General features: G+C 42.3%; 1 protein-coding gene across 2 annotated transcripts; it reads right to left on the bottom strand.

The window, feature by feature from the left end:
• Positions 1 to 940: 940 nt before the first annotated feature.
• On the bottom strand, positions 941 to 18,482 carry f5 (coagulation factor V). 2 transcript variants are annotated; one of them, XM_039014847.1, is made up of 26 exons: positions 18,441 to 18,482; positions 17,957 to 18,015; positions 17,192 to 17,398; positions 16,447 to 16,529; positions 13,383 to 13,505; positions 12,311 to 12,523; positions 12,014 to 12,184; positions 11,534 to 11,755; positions 10,962 to 11,127; positions 10,528 to 10,708; positions 10,057 to 10,359; positions 9,676 to 9,823; positions 9,186 to 9,398; positions 6,784 to 8,962; positions 6,448 to 6,619; positions 6,041 to 6,277; positions 5,581 to 5,800; positions 5,189 to 5,368; positions 4,612 to 4,728; positions 4,329 to 4,400; positions 3,275 to 3,360; positions 2,818 to 2,973; positions 2,399 to 2,543; positions 2,060 to 2,211; positions 1,661 to 1,843; positions 941 to 1,485 (listed from the first exon to the last, which is right to left on the bottom strand). In XM_039014847.1, the coding sequence occupies exons 1-26, from the start codon at positions 18,465 to 18,467 to the stop codon at positions 1,339 to 1,341; spliced, it is 6,162 nt and encodes a 2,053-aa protein (XP_038870775.1). In that variant the 5' UTR covers positions 18,468 to 18,482; the 3' UTR covers positions 941 to 1,338. The 2 variants fall into 2 exon arrangements, 1 of the variants encoding a protein (XP_038870775.1); XR_005478587.1 differs by lacking the exons at positions 941 to 1,485; positions 1,661 to 1,843; positions 2,060 to 2,211; positions 2,399 to 2,543; positions 2,818 to 2,973 and having other exon boundaries at positions 3,343 to 3,360; positions 4,545 to 4,728.
• Positions 18,483 to 18,508: the final 26 nt, after the last annotated feature.

Raw genomic sequence — 18,508 nt, 5'->3', positions numbered from 1 at the left:
TGTCAGATTCAACAGAAGATCTCTTTGTTTCTTGAGACCTAGAACAAGCATCTCTGTTTTGTCCAAATTTAAAAGTAAAACATTTGCCACCATCCACTTCCTTATGTCTGAAACACAGGCAATTTTGGGGCTTCACCATGTTTCATCGAAATGTACAGCTTGCATAGCAGTGACGTTAACATTATATTTCCGAATGACATCACCAAGAGGTAAAATATATAGTGAAAACTTTATTCTGACTTTTCTCTCATCATTGATTACATTTACTTATTTCAGCAATTTGAGGGTTTTCTGTATAATGTTGGTTGGGCATATTATTCTGCTTTAATGTTACACCTGAATCACTATGATAAAAATACTTGTTATTCTTGAGTGTATTTTTAACAAAGCTGAGATGTGTAGGAATACAGGTGAAATTAGTCATTGACACAGACATTGTGGCGCAGCAGGACGATTTGACTGCAGTGAACCAAGGAGTTGTGAGTTCAAATCCCAGGTAAGGAAATAATGAATAATAATTTCTGTATTAAAAAACATGCACGATGTAGTCAAATCTGTAAGTTGAAAACACTGTGTGTATCATAACAGATTTGTGTTTGCAGGGTATCACCTGTGAAATCTCATGTTTTTATCAGCGTGAAACTTCATGTGATATATATGTCCGAGGTGTGACATATACCCCCACAGAGGGGATTATCTCTCTGACACCTTCACCCCACGGGCTGGGAGATCTCTCCTGTTCACACGCCTACAATGACAGGGAGTCTCTACCATCCACCTTTTCTCTCTGTCTACTCACTCCCTCAGGGTTGGGGTCAATTCACAATTTGACCAAATGATAGCATGGTAGAATGTAGTATTACGAAAAAGTATGTTTTATGCTTCCACAGTTTCATACAACGTGCCACAATCCTAGAATGAGGTACAGTGACTGACAAAATATGAGCAACAATAGATTTTTTATTGACAAAACTAACTAAATACTCTGAGTACTACTTACATTATTTACATTACATTCATGTTCAATTATGATACAACATACAAAGTATAAAGACGACATACAGCAATATGTATTTTACTATCTGCTAAGCTTTAGGCTACTTTCTTATGTATAAAGCAGTATTATTGTCTGTATCCTATATGAGCTAAGAGCTGAATCCCAATCTGAGAAACGTGCACATTACTCATACTTCCCTCGAATTTCCCTCAAATTTCCCTTTGACATCAGTTCGTCATTTATGGGACGGTTTGGGTTACTGCACGCACCTGACGTTTGGATGTGCGTGAAGATCTTAAAGTAGAAATGTGATTCTTGCATCTTGGATGTGTGTGTGTCCATCATTCAAAATCACAGCCCAGCAGTTCTATCCTGAGCGTGATGGAGGTCTTCCAGCTCTGAGGGATGACTCTGATAAAGCGAGAGAAGATTGGAGGATAGATGTAGTTCTTCACATGGCCATTGTTATCCGTGTTGCCGGGGAAAGTCTGCCGGGAGAGTGGAAGACAGCATGTCAGTATTTTGAAATCTTCATGTAATAATATTATCAGATTAATACTTATTAGCGATAGCTTGGATAGAGAATTAACAGCAGGACTGTAAAATAACCCTCAATACCATCGCTTAATACCATCGCATAACCCTTTTGCCTGACAATCCTACCTTTGACATGTTGTCATCATCGTCAGTGTACTTCATCCAGTGTAGTCCATCATCGCTGTACTCCAGAGTGTAGCAGATGACGTACATCTCCGTGCCCAGGGACTTGGCCCCCTGCGTTATGATACCTGTGATCTTCTTTACCTGGGCCAGCTCCACCTGCAGCCACTGGTTCACGTTGTTATTCTGGGGGGAGACAGGGGGGGACAGAGGGATGACTGACCTGGAATGGTGAGTGTGCCCACATTAGTTTATACATACAGGTATATATGTGTGTGTGTGTGTGTGTGTGTGTGTGTGTGTGTGTGTGTGTGTGTGTGTGTGTGTGTGTGTGTGTGTGTGTGTGTGTGTGTGTGTGTTAGCGTACCATGTGCCTACATGGACCTGTGTGTGTTAGCATACCTTGGCCTGCCAAGCGTTGATGGTGCCCTGTGTGTTGAGTCGTGCCAGTGAGGCTTGCCAGGAACCAGAGTACCAGCTGGAGGCTGTAGAGCTGGCAGTGATACGATGGTCCTCTATCCGACTGCTCTCCATACCCAGAGGCACTGAACAACCTGATGGAGGGAATTAGAATACATTCACTTTATTGCACGTTTATTGGGAAATATTTGTGCTCAAACATAGGCTTGGATGCTAACATCACATTAAACAGTAGGAATGCTACCCATCATCATTATCATCATCATTATCATCGTCATCATCACCATCATCAACAACAACAACATCATCATCATCGCTCACCGTCCAGCTCACAGCCGTAGTACTCCATGCGGACCATGGGCGAGTTGTGGGAGTGGAGAGGGTGAAGTCTGATAAACCGACAAATCAGGGGAGGGAAGAGGGTGTTGACCTTCACCTGATGAGGTTCCTGGTTACCAGTGAACGTCTGGAGAATGGAAGAAAAACATTTGGATTAAAAACATATATCGTCATATGTACTGTATCTCTGTATATTTAGCAGTCATAGCAATGATCAAATTCAAAAGTATCTATCAAAAGTATAATTTCAGATGACCAGAAGTATCTCTGATTTTTGAAAATGTAAATATAACGCAGTACATATAACTAGAATAACAGCAATGTTAGAATGTAAATACATAATCCCGTTACATGTATTCCATTGCTCTCCAACCATGCTGTTCTACAGATGTACTCCTCACCATCCTGAACTCGTTGCTGTCTCCCTTGTAGTAGATCCACTTCTTCTTGTCCGTGCTGTAGGATATGGTGTAGTTGACCATGTAGTGGGAGGAGAACATCTGCTTGGCGCCCTGTGTCGCTACCTGACTGATCACCACGGGCCTCTGAAAGTCTACCTACAGGTCAATGGTCACAGTAGGCATCACTACAGGTGTCATCAAATAGATATCACCACCCAGGCTTAAGTTGAGACACATAAACCTCACCTACCAAGTTTACAGGGTCAGGAAATACTCAGGACCCAATGCATGACACTCATGTGACCCCACATCAACAGAGTATATCCCCACAAAGACGCTGTAATGATATGATTATGCTGCCACCTGTAGGAAACTTTGAGGAATACATGCTCACTGCTCACCAGCTACATAATATTGCAGACACCACATGTATTCCCTGAGAGGTGAGGTTATGTACCTGTATCCAGCTGCCTGTCTTGTCTGTACTCCATGCATTGTATTTGCCTTGGTTGTTCAGTCTGGCCAGATGGGGCTCCCAGTAGCCTGCATAAGGAGAAATAAGTTAGTTAGAGGGTGAAACCAGCGGAGGCTGATGGGAGGAACTATTGGAAGATGGGCTCATTGTAATGTCTGGAATGGAATTAATGGAACGGAGTGGTGTGGTTTCCATATCTTTGATGTGTTTGATACCGTTCCATTTATTCCATTCCAGCCATTACAATGAGGCCATCCTCCTATAGCTCCTCCCACCAGCATCCTCTGGGTAAAACACTGCAACTGTTAAAGTGGCACTCCAGTCTCATTTTCACCTCATGTAGCCCTTTCCTGCAGTCAAATGACCTAGTGGCCTCATGGGTGGAATGTTATTCATATTTTTCATAATTTCATCATTAATAAACATAAAATAAAATAAAACACAGAAAATCCGGTGTTTCTGTGTCAAACGGTTTTGTTACATACCAGTCTTCTGTGATGTATGTCAAGTGTAATATTGAGATGCAAACTCAAAATGTAATCCATTTCAACTCCATATCTGACATGGTACAGGTGTCTTCTTGTTTTGAAGCCCATAACCATGTGTGTGAGGTGTTCACTTTTGTTTCAAAGTAGATTTGTTTAAGACTACTAAGTGTGACCCTGATTTAGCCCATTTACTAAACAAAAGGCACATCTCAATAGGTGGTCCAGGTATGTCATGGCAGAAGTGGGGGATGGGCAATTCCTCTTTTGTTATCTATTGTTCCTCAAGCAAGCGGGGAGGCTGATGATGTCATGGATTCAGACCAATTCCTTGAAGTGTCTATCCTTTATCCTTTAGTGTGCATACTTTACTGTATTCATACTTGGAATGTTGCTTTTTCAACAGTAAAAGTAAAAACATCACTGAAGGACATCTAACTTGGAAGGCTAGATGTCAGTTGGTAGTATTATTTCTGATTAAGCACCCAACATCTAGAGGGTGGAGGGATACAGAGTGGAGGTATGCAGAGGGATACTGAGTGTAAGGATACCTCTTTTGTCGTTCGCTGTGATCTGGTTGTCTTTGACGCTCCCAGAAATCAGACCCAGTGGATGGTAACACTCTGGAAAACACAAACAGATTTTATTATGGGACTGATTCTTTGGGATAATGACTGTTGATATGACTTGGCTTGAGTCAATTCACTCAATAAGCATTGACACTAGCAGTAAAAACGACTCTCTAGGAGTTGAGATGGACATCACACCTTTGCTGTTACATGTGGCATTGAGAAATTGGTTCCATTAGCATAAGTGCTTTTGAGTGGGTCGTACTATTATCTAGAACCAGGAAGAGGGTCTGCATCCCTCTCTGTTGGGAGAGTCCAACCTCTGACTCCAGCTGCCACAGCCCCGGCTTGGATGGCAACATCTCCAGAGTTGCAAAGCCCCCTGGGAAACAAAACCAGAGCAGGTTAGTAGTGTTGAGGAAAACTCTTTCCAAGGATCAGGTAGGGATAATTGTCCAGTTAATAAGAGTTTATTCAAGCAATTGCAGACGAGATCACACTCGGAGAGGAACTCAAAGGATACAGAGTCACACAGTCATTATATACTTCTTCTACACAAAGAGCTGCTTGCCTCTCTGAGGGGGAGGCAAGGTTACACGAGAGATAGCAGGACTTGGCTCCACTTCTTTCAAGCATTGTACAAACAAGAACAGGCTCTAATCACTTCTCACAGCCTACGCTAAGTTAAACAACAGTGTTTTCCCACTCAAATATTTACAGTACATATAATACTTTTCAACTCAAGCATTTACATAGCATTAGAACCATTTTGCCCTAACAGTAGCAATGTGTCACATAAATGTGACAAAACATGTCATCTATCCATCCAGTAAAGTTCTCACCAGGCAGCAGTGGGTAGACAGCCTGGGTGTGGTCCCTGGTCTGTTTGTGGATGAAGGTCTGGCCGTGGAAGTGAACACTGTGGAGGTCTCTGGGAGATCCCATGTTGAAGAGGTGCCAGCGGACCGTCTGGTTAGTGTACATCCTCAGACCCTTCAGACTGAATATGATTCCGTTGATGGCTGCCCCCCCCCAACATACACACAACCCCCCAAAAATTAACGATTAAACAATCTCTGTTTTGTAAATTTGTCTCTGTTGTTCATTACTCATATCATGATTTTACAACCAAAAATCCCAAATCAAGACTCGATCCAGGAGGGACCAGCCATGACCCACTAGTCAGTTATCCTACGATTAATTATCTAATGGTGTTAGATTAGAAGGTGCCTACCGCTGAACTTGAGGTTATCGCTGAAGTCATGGTCCATCACCCTGGCTCGTTTGTTCTTCCTCTCCATTATCTCATGGTTCTTCTCGTAGTACCAGCTCTTGGACTCATCGAAGGTCATGAAGAGGAGCATGAACTCCCTCATGTCCACTGCCTTCGTGCTCAGAGTGCCCTTACGACACACCAGCAATGGCCCAATCAGACCAGAGTTTATATCTTTCTCCTGGATGAGACGAGAGAAAACAAACAATCAAACACTATATTATTGGAATATCCCTCAACAGATCACAAAGACACACCAGGTTAGTGTAGGAGGTGCTTCAGAGGACAAGACATCACACGTCAACACAGAGTTATCACATGAAATACCTCAGAAGCACAAAAGGGACTATACATAGAAAATAGTGATGTTGTATCAGCTACGTTAATTAACTAAACCATCAGAAGGTAAGTGTTTACTCACAGGGTTAACCCCAGAGTAGTAGGCCCAGGTGCGACAGTCAGAGTCGTCTCCGGTGGGTCCGACATTGGCGTTGACCTTCCAGAGGTATGTGTATGTGGTGTTGGGCTGGACCTCGTTGTCATACTTGTACCAGTACTTGGACTCGTCCTCGTAGGACAACCCCTCTGTCTGCTTGGTGTAGGAAACCCCATTGGCGTGCAAGGAGTACGGGCGGCTAGCCAGGTTCCTGAAAAATACCTACAGACCAAGGACACACATTTAATTTCCTGAAAAATACTGTGATACCTACAGACCAGGAACATCAGTTTGATTACATGGTCCATTATTCATGATCATGGGCACAACTCACCTACAGTAGATTCATGCAAAAATGAGCAAAAGGTAGCCCTCAGGGTTTCCTGTCTTACCATTATGGTCTGTCCAACCTCTGCCTTGATGACTGGCCCCAGGATGCCCAGGTGTTCGTCCATCTCCCCCCGGATGTCTGGCGTGCTGAATGTGCTGTCCAGGTAACCTCGGAACACTACCTTGGAGAATCTTGTGGACAGACTGTCGGTTTTCTGTGCCTTATCCATCCTCCTGTTGTGGAGAGACAAAAGACAAAGGTTTTATTGAATAAAAAAGAAGGTATGCATAATTCCAGTCAGAAAAATATCATTTGAGCACATAGAACAATAAACAAGGGAGATTACATTTTCCCAATACATCCCACACCTCAGCCCCATCCACTATTTTATCCTTACTTCTGTCCATAGCCCCCGTAGTCCCACTGCACCTCCTCCGCAGTAATAAAGTATGTCCTCACGTTATCTCCCGCCATTTTGAGGAAATATTTTGCATTCTCATCCAGAGTTAGGTCATGCATGTCCTCCTTCTCTTTGTATGGGTCAATGTAGTCGACGTACTCATACTCCTCTGCAGCACTAACCGCTGCCATGTCTAGGACAGCATCCGGGTCATCACCGCCCTCACTCTGGACATAAATATCATAGTCGCTGAAGTCAGGTCGTGGCACGCCAATCACAATGGCTTTGTTTGAGAAGTCCTCCTCGCTGGAAATGGGTCGGGTCCCTCTGGGGGTTTGACCGGTGATAGGAGGGGGTTTGAAACCCCTGGGGGAGAAACTGCGGCCTCTCGGAGGCTGGGGCTTGTACTCCTTCTTCTTCTTGGTTTTCATGGCATAGCCTTTACGGGGTCTTTGTCTGCGGTGGACGACCTTGATGTTGGGTTTCCGCATTTCCGGAGTTGGGCTTGGTTCCAGCGTATTTGGCGGCTCTGGGAGCTCGTTTCCAATATATTTCGTCATGTGATCTGGCATCTCCATTGGGACCATCTCGTGTGTCCCCTCATAGCCCCAGTGCTCCCCCTGCAGGTCAACGGAGATGGTGCGGATGACCTCACTCCTGTTGTTTCTCAGGTAGATTACCACTTCCTCCTTAGAGCTCTCGGAACTCTGGGATAGAATGTCCTCCGAGCTGCTGTCTGGCTGCTGATTGGTTGACAGTGACAGATTTGCCGCAGCAGGATTAGCGTCAGTAGTCTCATTAGAGAATTCTGAGCTTTCTGAGGACAACTCTACAACAGCATCCGGCACAGCGGTGTTCTTTTTACTCTCAGAACTAGTCTCCTCTGATGAATTCCAGTGGTTCAAACCAGAAGTGTTTGCTGTGCCATTTTGTTTTGGCACTATGTCAGAGAATGTTTCAATGTCTGATGGTTGTTTGCCATTTTGTGGCACCACACTGCTGAAGTTGCCAGGTGTGGACGTGGCGTCAGAGAAATAAGTACCATTTCCTTGCTCAGTGGTGGTGTTGGTGTCCAATGAACCGTTCACGGTTATGTTACCACTATCCTCAGTTTCAAGGTCAAAGTTGGTCATGTTGTGTTCTTCCACCAAGGTAAAAATTAACTCTGCAACTTCAGCACTCACCACACTCTCTGATTGGTTGGTTATATTCTGAGATGAATTTGAAGCTGTACCGTTTTCATTGGATGAAGCAGTTGTAGACTCTCTGCCCAGGAGTACAATATCGTTGGCGCCAATCCCCTTGTTCTCTTCTGTAGTGTTGGAAGAGGGGTCGGGAAGAGGCACAGAGTAAGAGAAGACATCGCCTCGAGTAATCCTTCCCTCCAACTCTTCCACTAATGCTTCAACTTTTGAGGTGCTATTCACAGTGGCCCAATCACCTCTGATCTGCATCACTCTCTCACTCTCAGCCTTTGAGCTATTGTTGAACGGACCTGGTGAGGCTTTGGTTGCTGTAACTTCTGTACTATTGGTACTTACTGAAGTGATGTTGCTGTCTACAAATGATAAACTGTTGTTATTAACTGTTATGTTCTTTGATTCAGTCTCAGCCATTGAGGAGCTGTTAAGATTTGAGTCTAACTGATCTGTAGTAAAGTTCAGCGCTTCTGTTACATTCTCAATTATGCTCTTGTTCAACAAAGCCTTTGTCGTAAAGTTGCCTCCGTCAATCGTCTCCCTCTCGACCAATGACGTGTTTGTAGGTGCATCATAAGAGGATGAGGTGTGGTTTGCATTCGCGTCTCCGTCGGGATCAGGCACATCAACGCTATCGTAGTCGTACATAGAGAGATCCAACATCTCCACGTCCGTCTCATTCGTCTTTTTCTTGATTGACCTAAGATACAGAAAATCAGCCCAGCCTGCTGTATAATCATCAGTCTCCACCGTATTCTTTTTCTCTTTCACCTCATCCTTCTTCTCCTTATCTTTCGCCTCGTTAATATCCATGGGTTTCCAGATGGAGAAGTTAGCGCTGACCTTCGGATCCATCTCTGTCTCCGTCATTGTCTCGTACTCATAGATGTAGTCTCGGAAGCACTCCACGTCTCTGAACTTCACACGCATTCCCTTGGTGGTCTCATGGGAGTTCATGGAAGCCAGCAGCCAAACACCTAACAAAAGAACAGACCATATTTAGTCTTTGAATCGTAACAAAAGGAAACATTTTACATCATCTTAATCCTGTATTGTGCCTGCTGTAGAGTTGACGGTTTAGACCCAAATGCATTTTCCACCACTAACCTATCTATTGTATCTTGTAGAACTAAGGGTTAGAGGTTTGGGAGTTGAGTGTGTGGAGTGTATGACCAGTTAACTCATTAACCGCTGACTCACCAATGTTATCCATGTTCATGGTGATGGTCTCTCCAGTCATGGGGAACAGGCTGAGGAAGTCCTCAGTCTGATCGTTCAAGTCGAAAGTGTGACCGTAGAAGGTTGCAGTCTGGATGTAGTCCTGCTCTCCAACACTGGACACGTGCCACGTCACAATCTCACCATTGCAGAAGCCCAGCAGCTGACCACTCTCAAACACGTAACCGTTAATCGCTGGGGGAGGAAATTATACCATTTAAGTCAATAAAGGAAGTGGTCAAATTTTTGGAAAAGTATTATTCTGAATATGAAGCAGAATATGAACAGTTTTTGACAGTGATAGGCAGTTGATTTTTATGAATGTGATTCTTCTATGTGGAGTGCATTCTAGATAGGAGGAAAGATTTAGTATATGATACACTTTCTCAATTTCAATAATCTTCTGGCTGTACCAGACCATTCCTGTCTCTAAAATGTATGAATTGTATTGATGAAGGGGAGCGATACTCACTATGCATAACGTTTGATTTATAAAACTCTGGGTCTTCTTTCTTGACCTTTGCTGGTTCACTGTACGATGCAATGTTGTCGTCTAGATACCAGCTCTTATTCTCATCAAAAACAGTAAACATGGCGTGCTGTTCTTTGTCTGATTTCAGCTGCAGAGACAAAGCTTCATTTAACACTGTACATCCCAAATCTGTAAAAGTACATTGTATTAAATTATGTTCTGGCATTAGTAGAGAAGAGAGGCCAGTTGCAGTACCTATGTAGTAGTAGTAAAATGTTATAGTAGTGCAGTAGTAGTAATGAAGTAGCAGTAGTATAGTACCTGCATGTTCCTTAGAAGTAATGTATTAGTAATTGAGTATAAGTTGTATCAGTGTAGTACCTGCACATTCCGCTTGTTGAGGGACTGGCTCTTGCAGATGAGCAGAGGCCCAACTAGGCCTGAGGCGATGTCTCGGGGTGTGTTCACTGCACTGTGGTACATACGTGTCAGGCATTGCGAGTCGCCTGCCAAAGGTTCATCCTCTTCGATCACCTGCCACACATAGGTATGTGTCTCGCCAGGCTGAACCCCATGGGTCTGGTTACCTCCTGCTGGGTAGTTGGCCCCCTCTGCTACTTTGTCGATGGTCAGTCCGTGTGGGTAGATGCTGTACGGCCGTGTGGCCATGTTCTTAAAGACAATCTGTGAATGTGGGGAAAAGATGCTTGAGAAGGCACTGGCAAAAGACAATTGTGGACACACAGTTTAGTGTTCCTGCCTGGAGAAGAAGGTAGAATACACATCTTAACAACTTAAGAATTGGGCACATGAAAAAAGTGGGCATTTGAAAATATAACATTTGTATCTCACCTTGATGACATCATGGATCTGCGCCCTGATGACAGGGCCAACGATGCCCACCTCCATCTTCCTCTGTTTGTTTTCGGCCATCTCAGTGAACTTGGCATCTTTGTACTGCGTGTACACTGCCTTCTTATACTTCTGGCCTATACGCTCTGGACTTCGCTTCAGATACTTGAACTTGAAGTCACTGAAAGAAACATGGAGAGAAAAGGATGTGATGTCACAGGAAGTCAGGTCACACTGAGACTAGTCAACAGATTAATGGAGAATGTCAAAGTGGCGATCATGTCACAAATACAACGATGGTATTATCTATTACTGTATTAAGCTGAATTTGTTCCCAATTCTAAATTGGCTGAATTTAGTTTAGATAGATAAATAATTGTGGGCTAAAGTAAAGCGAAATGAGTAAGTCAATAAATATCTGTAAAGCTGTTTACCTGTCAATGTATTCTGGCATGTTTGGTGCGTAGTCCCAGACAACCTCCTCAGCTGCGATATAATAGGTCCACTCCTGGCTCTCTCGTTTCTGCTTGATGGTCAGCTTACGTTTGGGAGGGTTAAAGCCCTCGCAGCTCCTCACTTCTACAAAGCCATGCATACCAGCTACAACAGCAGAGAAGTTAGTTTGTTCAGGAGGGTCATGTTGATTTAACATGTTGGGAATAGAACATTACACATTCAATCAATCAAACTTGATTCAAAGTGCATTTCAAAATGTCAATACACTACAATACATCTGAATAAACTTCAATCTACTCTGTGGCCCATCACAGTAAATCTCACACCACACATATTCTCAGAACCCATATGCAAATATAATACATGCTACACACTTGGAAAAATAGGTTCTATCTAGAACCTAAAATGGTTCTTCGGGCTGAACCCTTTAAAATAAAAATGTTTTGCAAAAAGGGTTATTCTAGGGGGACAGCCAAAGAACTGTTTTGGCACCCTTTTTTCTAAGAGTGTAGCTCGGTTATATGAAGGTCATCAAGCCATTGACACGTACCCTCCAGGTGCTTGCTGGTGTGTGAGGAGAGGAGCCAGCGGCCCGTGTTGACGGCGGTCATGTTGGCGCTGGTGGCAGTGCCAGCGATCAGGCCCACAGAGGAGACCCGATGGTCAGCCTGCTGCAGGACCTGCCCGTTGATGTGCACCGAGAACAGCTCAGGCTCTGAACTCATGCCCACCAGGTGCAGGCTGACAGAGGTGTGGGCGCAGACAGTCAGACCTGGGGGGAAGGGAGGGACAGGAGGAGGAGATGGAGAGAAGACAGGGAGGGGGACAGACTTGAGGAAGGAATGAGCCCACTACACGCCCCATATCCATAGAATCTGAGAAAGGATTAGGTGGAAGCAATAGTTCCAAGCAATAACCAGCTGGGATGGAACAACTAAAGCAGACAACCTAAACGACTTAAAGCACAACAACCATTATCTGTAGATATCAGCAGAACTCAGAGTGATGAGAGAGGATCTGACTGACTGACCTGGCACTGATCCGTTGGTGTATCCATTGATTGTGTGTTTGATGTGGCTTTGAGTGGCAGTGGGACTGTCCATCTTTGGCTTATACCAGCTCTTACTCTCATCCAACACTCCCATGAGGAAGACGTATTCCTGGTGGAACAACACCTGTTCTCCAGACACGTCAAGACTACCTGGAGGGAGGTACAGAGGGTGGTTCAGTTGATTTCTTTCTGGTTACTTACTGACATGGTTGTTTTGGTACTTATGGCACTGTGTCAGGAATAGGCCTCATACATTTCACATTTACATTTACATACCTGCTTTACAGATGAGCAGGGTGCCGATCAGTCCTGAGTTGTAGTCCTTGACAATGTCAAAGTGGGAGAGGTAGGTGTAGGTGAGACAGGAGGGGTCTGCGGCCCGGGGGACAACGTCTGATGTCACCTCCCAGTAGTATGTGTGTTCACCTCCAGGGGGCACCGCATCATCTTCCTTCTCAAATTGAGACGTGTTGTCAAAGTACAGGGAGCCTAAAGGGAGACATGTTTGGTTCATAATAATAAAATAAAGCAGAATGAGAAAGAACTTAATTGCCATTTAATGATCAGAATTTGTCTTGATGTTGTACAAGGTTAAAACTTGGTCACCTGGCCTGATTCGCCTATACTCTAAATAAACGTACAATTTACAGTGACCCCAGTTAACATTTAACAAATGACTAATCTCCAAAATATGCAAACCATCTTCATAAAAAAATGTAGAATCTAGGACAATCTGGTGAATTTAAGAGGTCTATTTACTGCCACTTGTTACAATATTACATAACCTTGCAATGGCACAATTAATTTTGAGTTAAGAATGAATTAAAGAGTAATAATACTGTGCATTTACAAAACTCATCTCTCAACCCCCCCCAAGGCTTTATTAGGGGAAATCATGGATTTCCACAGGTTTTAGAGAGTATCCTTTGGACTTTAGTACTGGCTTGTATGTTAATCTGCCTGTCCTGGTTAATATTAATGAAAAGGCCAAACACAGCTGCTTGTGTTGCACAACATGTGTACTTAACTGAATGAATAACATTCAAAATGCCCTAAGTCCCCTTCTCCAACCACATCAATGACTGTCTAGGCCACAGGATGGGTGAATCTGTCTGGGATAGAATACCTCACTGTTTCCACATAGTTACCACAGTCATGATGACAACAACCATGGCTAGCCTTGTAAATTGTTGGACATTTCCGACAGATTTTAATAAATTATATCTGTAGAATTCTGGACGAGAACACTTTGTGGGAATACCTGTCAAAAAAATCCCAATTCAAAAGTAACCACCAATGAGCTCTGATAGGGCAGTTAATACAGACGACATCATTGGTTTGTACCCACCCTCTGACTGCTTCCCGTAAGCGATCCCGTGGGCATGGAGGGTGTAAGGGCAATCCGCCATGTTCTTGAACATGACCACAATGGTCTCTCCCTCTTGACCACGGATGGTGGGCCCAAGGAGCCCTGCAAAACACAACAAAAACATATTGGTTAAGAGGGATGTTCTTGCTGCTAATTTAGTTACTTTTCTGAACAGTCAAAATCATGTTTTCATGAAATTGGATGAAACCAGATCAAAGTATGATGAGCAAAGTATGAAAAATGACTGTTGCTTCTAAACTGATTAAGTTTGACGATAAAGTTACTGGTCCCATCCCCCATGTCAAACACTTGGATTCATTATTAGGGTAACATCATCCTAACGCTCATTTTAATACACCTATGGTAACATGATATTCTCTTACCTAATTTAAATAAGTATCACCTTGTAACCAACATCAGAGATAGCGTCTTTGCAGAGGGGAGTGGTTTATATAGTTCTATAGCTACCCTACTGGTGTCAAAATTTGACTGTAGGGTGTCAGCAAAAGTTTACCATATTCATCTATGGCAAAGATACTTATATGTTTCCCCTTTCATCTGTGTCTGGTGTTTGCTAGTTATTGGCTAGCTAGGTCTTCAGCCAGCATGGAACAAAAGAGGGGGGGGTCATTCGAAACGCTGACGCAGTTGTCAAGTCAACACATCCGTCAGTGCTTCTGTGAACCGCATCACAAGAGACTTGCCAAATGGGAGATGTTTGAGTTGCTTTGTGCATCACCAAATTTACATGATGATTTTACCGCAACACCTCTTACTGCATCCAAGTTGCTTGACATAGGTGTCTCATAGAGCTCATGAATATAAGCTCCCTGCCCACTCAGCCAGTCTTTTGAACTTCCTGGTAGTTAGCCATTGAAGAAAAAGTACTATCCAAACCAATATTATTGGTGATATTTTAGTCACTCAAAATTCTGTTTTACTTGGGAATCAGAATGACTGTTCAGGACCTTTAAAAGCCTACACATTAGTGGTGGTGGACTCAATATCATCCCATACAATGCAAAGCACTTTGTGACTAAAGGTGCTATAGCACACAGCAAATTGGCCAGTGTTTATTTTTCAGTATAACATTTCTAGTCTTTATTCAGGAGTTAAATTCGCACTCTAAGAGTGACATTAACACTCAGTGTTGGTGTTAATAACCATAGTTATTGTTTTATACTGTGGAGATTAAAACGGTCCCATCAAAACCACACCTAGCATTATTATATTTCCCAGCATGCTACTGCAGCTATTTTTTTTTAGGATTGTTTTTAATATCTGTGCTTTTGCATGTACAGTACCAGTAAAATGTTTGTACACACTTAGTCATTCAAGGGTTTTTCTTTATTTTTTACTATTTTCTACATAGTAGAATAATAGTGAAGACATCAAAACTATGAAATAACTGATATGGAATCATGTAGTAACCAAAAAAGTGTTAAACAAATCAAAATAGATTCTTCAAAGTAGCCACCCTTTGCCTTGATGACAGTGTTGCACACCCTTTACATTCTTTTCCAACAGTCTTGAAGGAGTTCCCACATATGCTGAGCACATGTTGGCTGCTTTTCCATAAATTTGAACAAGTCACACCGTTTAATTTAAATGCATTTCAGGTGACTACCTCATGAAGCTTTTGAGAGACTGCCAAGAGTGTGCAAAGCTGTCATCAAGGCAAAGAGTGGCTACTTTGAAGAATCTCAAATATAAAATATATTTCAATTTTTTAAACACTTTTTTGGTTACTACATGATTCCACATGTGTTATTTCATAGTTTAGATGTATTCACTATTATTCTACAATGTAGAAAATAGTAAAAAATAAAGAACAACCCTGGAATGAGTAGGTGTGTCCAAAGTTTTGACTGGTACTGTACGTTGATTGATTGCTTAATCTTATGCTACACAAAGATAAATAAAATAAATGTTTCTAAACTAATCCAATCAGTTAGATGTATTGCACCTGTTACTGAAATGATTGTTCCACTATAAATGGTTTAAGTAGTGTTTTTCATGAAGTGTCCTAATCCTGAAAGTCATTCTGAATGCAAGTTGCAGGTGAATGAAAATTCCAACCATTGGATATCTTAACTCTGGCTGGATTCCTATCGGTATTACATATCACTTTACAAGCCAGCATAATGTGACTTGCAGGCCTGCTGTGGCTTGTAAACCAGAAGTTCATAACACCACTAAGCCAATAAATAAGTGCTTATGATATATGTAATGTATTGTTATAGTTTAATTTTAATGATGACGCTTATCCAGGAAATCACTTGGTGAAAACTACAGGCCTTAAGTAGGAAATAATTCAACAACCATGTCTCTGTCACTAACAAATACTGTCATGGGTGTTAACTATACAATTTACTCAAAAAGAAAAGGAACCCTGGGAAATATGCAAATTAGACTTTACACCATACAGTGTTAAAACAACAGCCAAAAATGATTTACTGTAAAACTACAGGTGTTCATTTCTTACACTGAGAAAGTGTAACAGAGTCAGCACTTAGCAAAGGGAGTCCATTTTACGCCAAATCAAGTGTTACGTTTTACACTGTAGGTGTTGCGTATTACGCTACAGTAGAGCTAAGCAAACACCAGAATCGAGTTCCTTTGAAAACTTTAAAAGTAAAATGGGGAACACGGCAACAGAGTTACATTTTTAAAACTTTCTAAATTATTATTTTAATACCAGTTCAGTTCACTGACAATAGTGTACATTTGACACTTTCAGAGTTAAATTCACACCATTGATTTTGCTGTGCAAAATTCAATTCATCATTCAACATGATACATTGTCATTGGGTCAGAAAAGAAGATGGAGTAGAAGGTCCAATGAAAATATAATGTTCTCTTTATTCCAACCACTCTGAAAGACACACATACAGTACATGAGGGAACTTGAGGTGGGGTTGTGACTGTATGGGGAAATAGGAACATTCACTAATGAAAGACAGTCTGTATGTGGGATAGCCCAGACTCATACACATAATTTACCCGACAACGGTGAAAACGCCAAAGCATAAACAGAATTTACCTAGCCAGGAAGGATGGGTCTTGGCCTGCTTGAATCCCTTGTCATACTCCCTGTACACCACTTTCCTATAGGAGGGGCCAGACCTAGACAACAATGGAAAAACACAAACAGTGAATGAACAGAAAAGGACCCAATATAAAACATACAGTGGATGATATAGAAAGACAAATTCAACACATAATTCAGTAACGTAAATACATAATTATCATGTACATCCTTTTATATCCCCCAGTCTAGGGTCACATCATAAAGGTGATAATAATCAAGAACTTGACTGGAGATTGTAAATGTATTGACTATACGTTAAAACATAAAACATAATTATTAAAGCCTAACTTTTTCCAATGAGGACAATATTGCCTTCTAACCAGACTGTACTCGTCACATAATTGATAGAGATACTTGACATATACACAATGATATAAAGAAAGAACAGTAAGGTTTCATTTTGTCCCATGTTCCATTCAATGGAACACAAGTGAGAGAGCACTGTGGTGCTACCATGACCTATCCACCAGATCAAACAATTACACGATACACCCTCCAAGAAGACAAGAGCCAAATCAACTCAGTAAATCTGTAATGTAGTCAACAGCATATGCCAAACACTTGAATTAACACTGCTCTTAGCGAGGTCAAAGAGATTCAACTTCACATGCAGGACCCAACACAAAGACAAAAGTTCACAGAAAAAAAGGAATATAGTAAATCTCATATAAAGCTATTAACTAGTTTTTAGTTTTACCTGTGTGGTCCATTAGCTGTGTAGTCCCAGTCTATGTTCACAGCAGCAATATAGTAGTATCTCTTTCTGTCTGAGTGCTGCTCTGCTGTAGTGTGGGACAGTAGAACCGAGAAGAGCACCAGGAGAGGCAGGAGACGGTGAGTCCATTTCCAGGAATGAAGCCTCATATCTGGGGTTGGAACTCCAGGTGTGGACAGTCTGTCTGTTCTGGATGACAGGAAACTGTTATCTGACAAGAAGAGTCCACTCTGTGCTTTATCACAGGACACAGACAAAAGTACGCACACACACGCACACGCGCACACGCACACACACACACACACAGACAGACAGACAGACAGACAGACAGACAGACAGACAGACAGACAGACACACACACACACACACACACACACACACACACACACACACACACACACAGACGCAGACAGACACAGACACACAGACAGACACAGACACAGACACACACACACACACACACACACACACACACACACACACACACACACACACACACACACACACACACACACACACACACACACACACACACAGACGCAGACACAGACAGACACACAGACAAACAAACATCCAACGTATTTTTTCAATCTTGTTAATTGAAACCACATGATTTACTGTTAGTCACTCCTAGTGAAGCAATTTCCTTCACACATGTTACTACGCACTGGAGATGACACTCTTGTTTTGATATGTACTCAGAACTGTTCCAGACCTCAGACTTTAAGATAATATTTCATTCCTTACTGTGCACCATGGGTGTCCCACAGATGCTTTCCCAAAAAGTTTCCATGATAAGCCTGGTCCTGTTCATTCCTCATCAGGGACAGATAGTTCAGCAATAGCCCATGCACGACAATGGTTGGAGAAAAAGGGAAGAATGGTAAGTGTAGGGAACCAGGTTAAAATTCAACTAAAAGGCAACCTGCGATTTCTCCCCCGGTTGTCATATCTGTGTTATACCTGAGCCTGTGTTACTACCTGCACAAATTCCTATGCAATGAGTATACAGAACTTACTAAAGTTGAATAATCAGTCATATATTTTTAAACAAAAGGAAAGACAATAGCAAACTTGCACTCATACCTTTGTATAACTATTTTTGTTTCTTGCTAGACAGTGGACCTACTAAACAGCACAGTGTTGACAAGGGATTGCATAATCACAGACATTAGTCTGAATTTTAATTCAGTATACCAATCATAGTATGCAATTAAGCTGCAATACATACCTTCTTGGGTGACCAAACACAATTCATATAAATGTAATTATAGATATGTCATTCTCATTGAAAGCAAG

This window comes from Salvelinus namaycush, chromosome 19, assembly GCF_016432855.1.
Source record: "Salvelinus namaycush isolate Seneca chromosome 19, SaNama_1.0, whole genome shotgun sequence".
NCBI lineage: Eukaryota > Metazoa > Chordata > Actinopteri > Salmoniformes > Salmonidae > Salvelinus > Salvelinus namaycush.
Note: the sequence above shows the minus strand (reverse complement) of the source record. Positions and strands in the feature narration are given on the sequence as shown.

What these genes read in the sequence shown, in the direction of transcription:
- f5 (XM_039014847.1), bottom strand. Translation starts at nt 18,467, where the DNA reads ATGAATTGTGTTTGGTCACCCAAGAAG. An exon ending in CACAGCGAACGACAAAAGAG is followed by an intron (nt 3,361 to 4,328) that starts GTATCCTTACAC and finishes CTCCTTATGCAG; the next exon opens with GCTACTGGGAGCCCCATCTG. An exon ending in AGACAGGCAGCTGGATACAG is followed by an intron (nt 2,974 to 3,274) that starts GTACATAACCTC and finishes ATTGACCTGTAG; the next exon opens with GTAGACTTTCAGAGGCCCGT.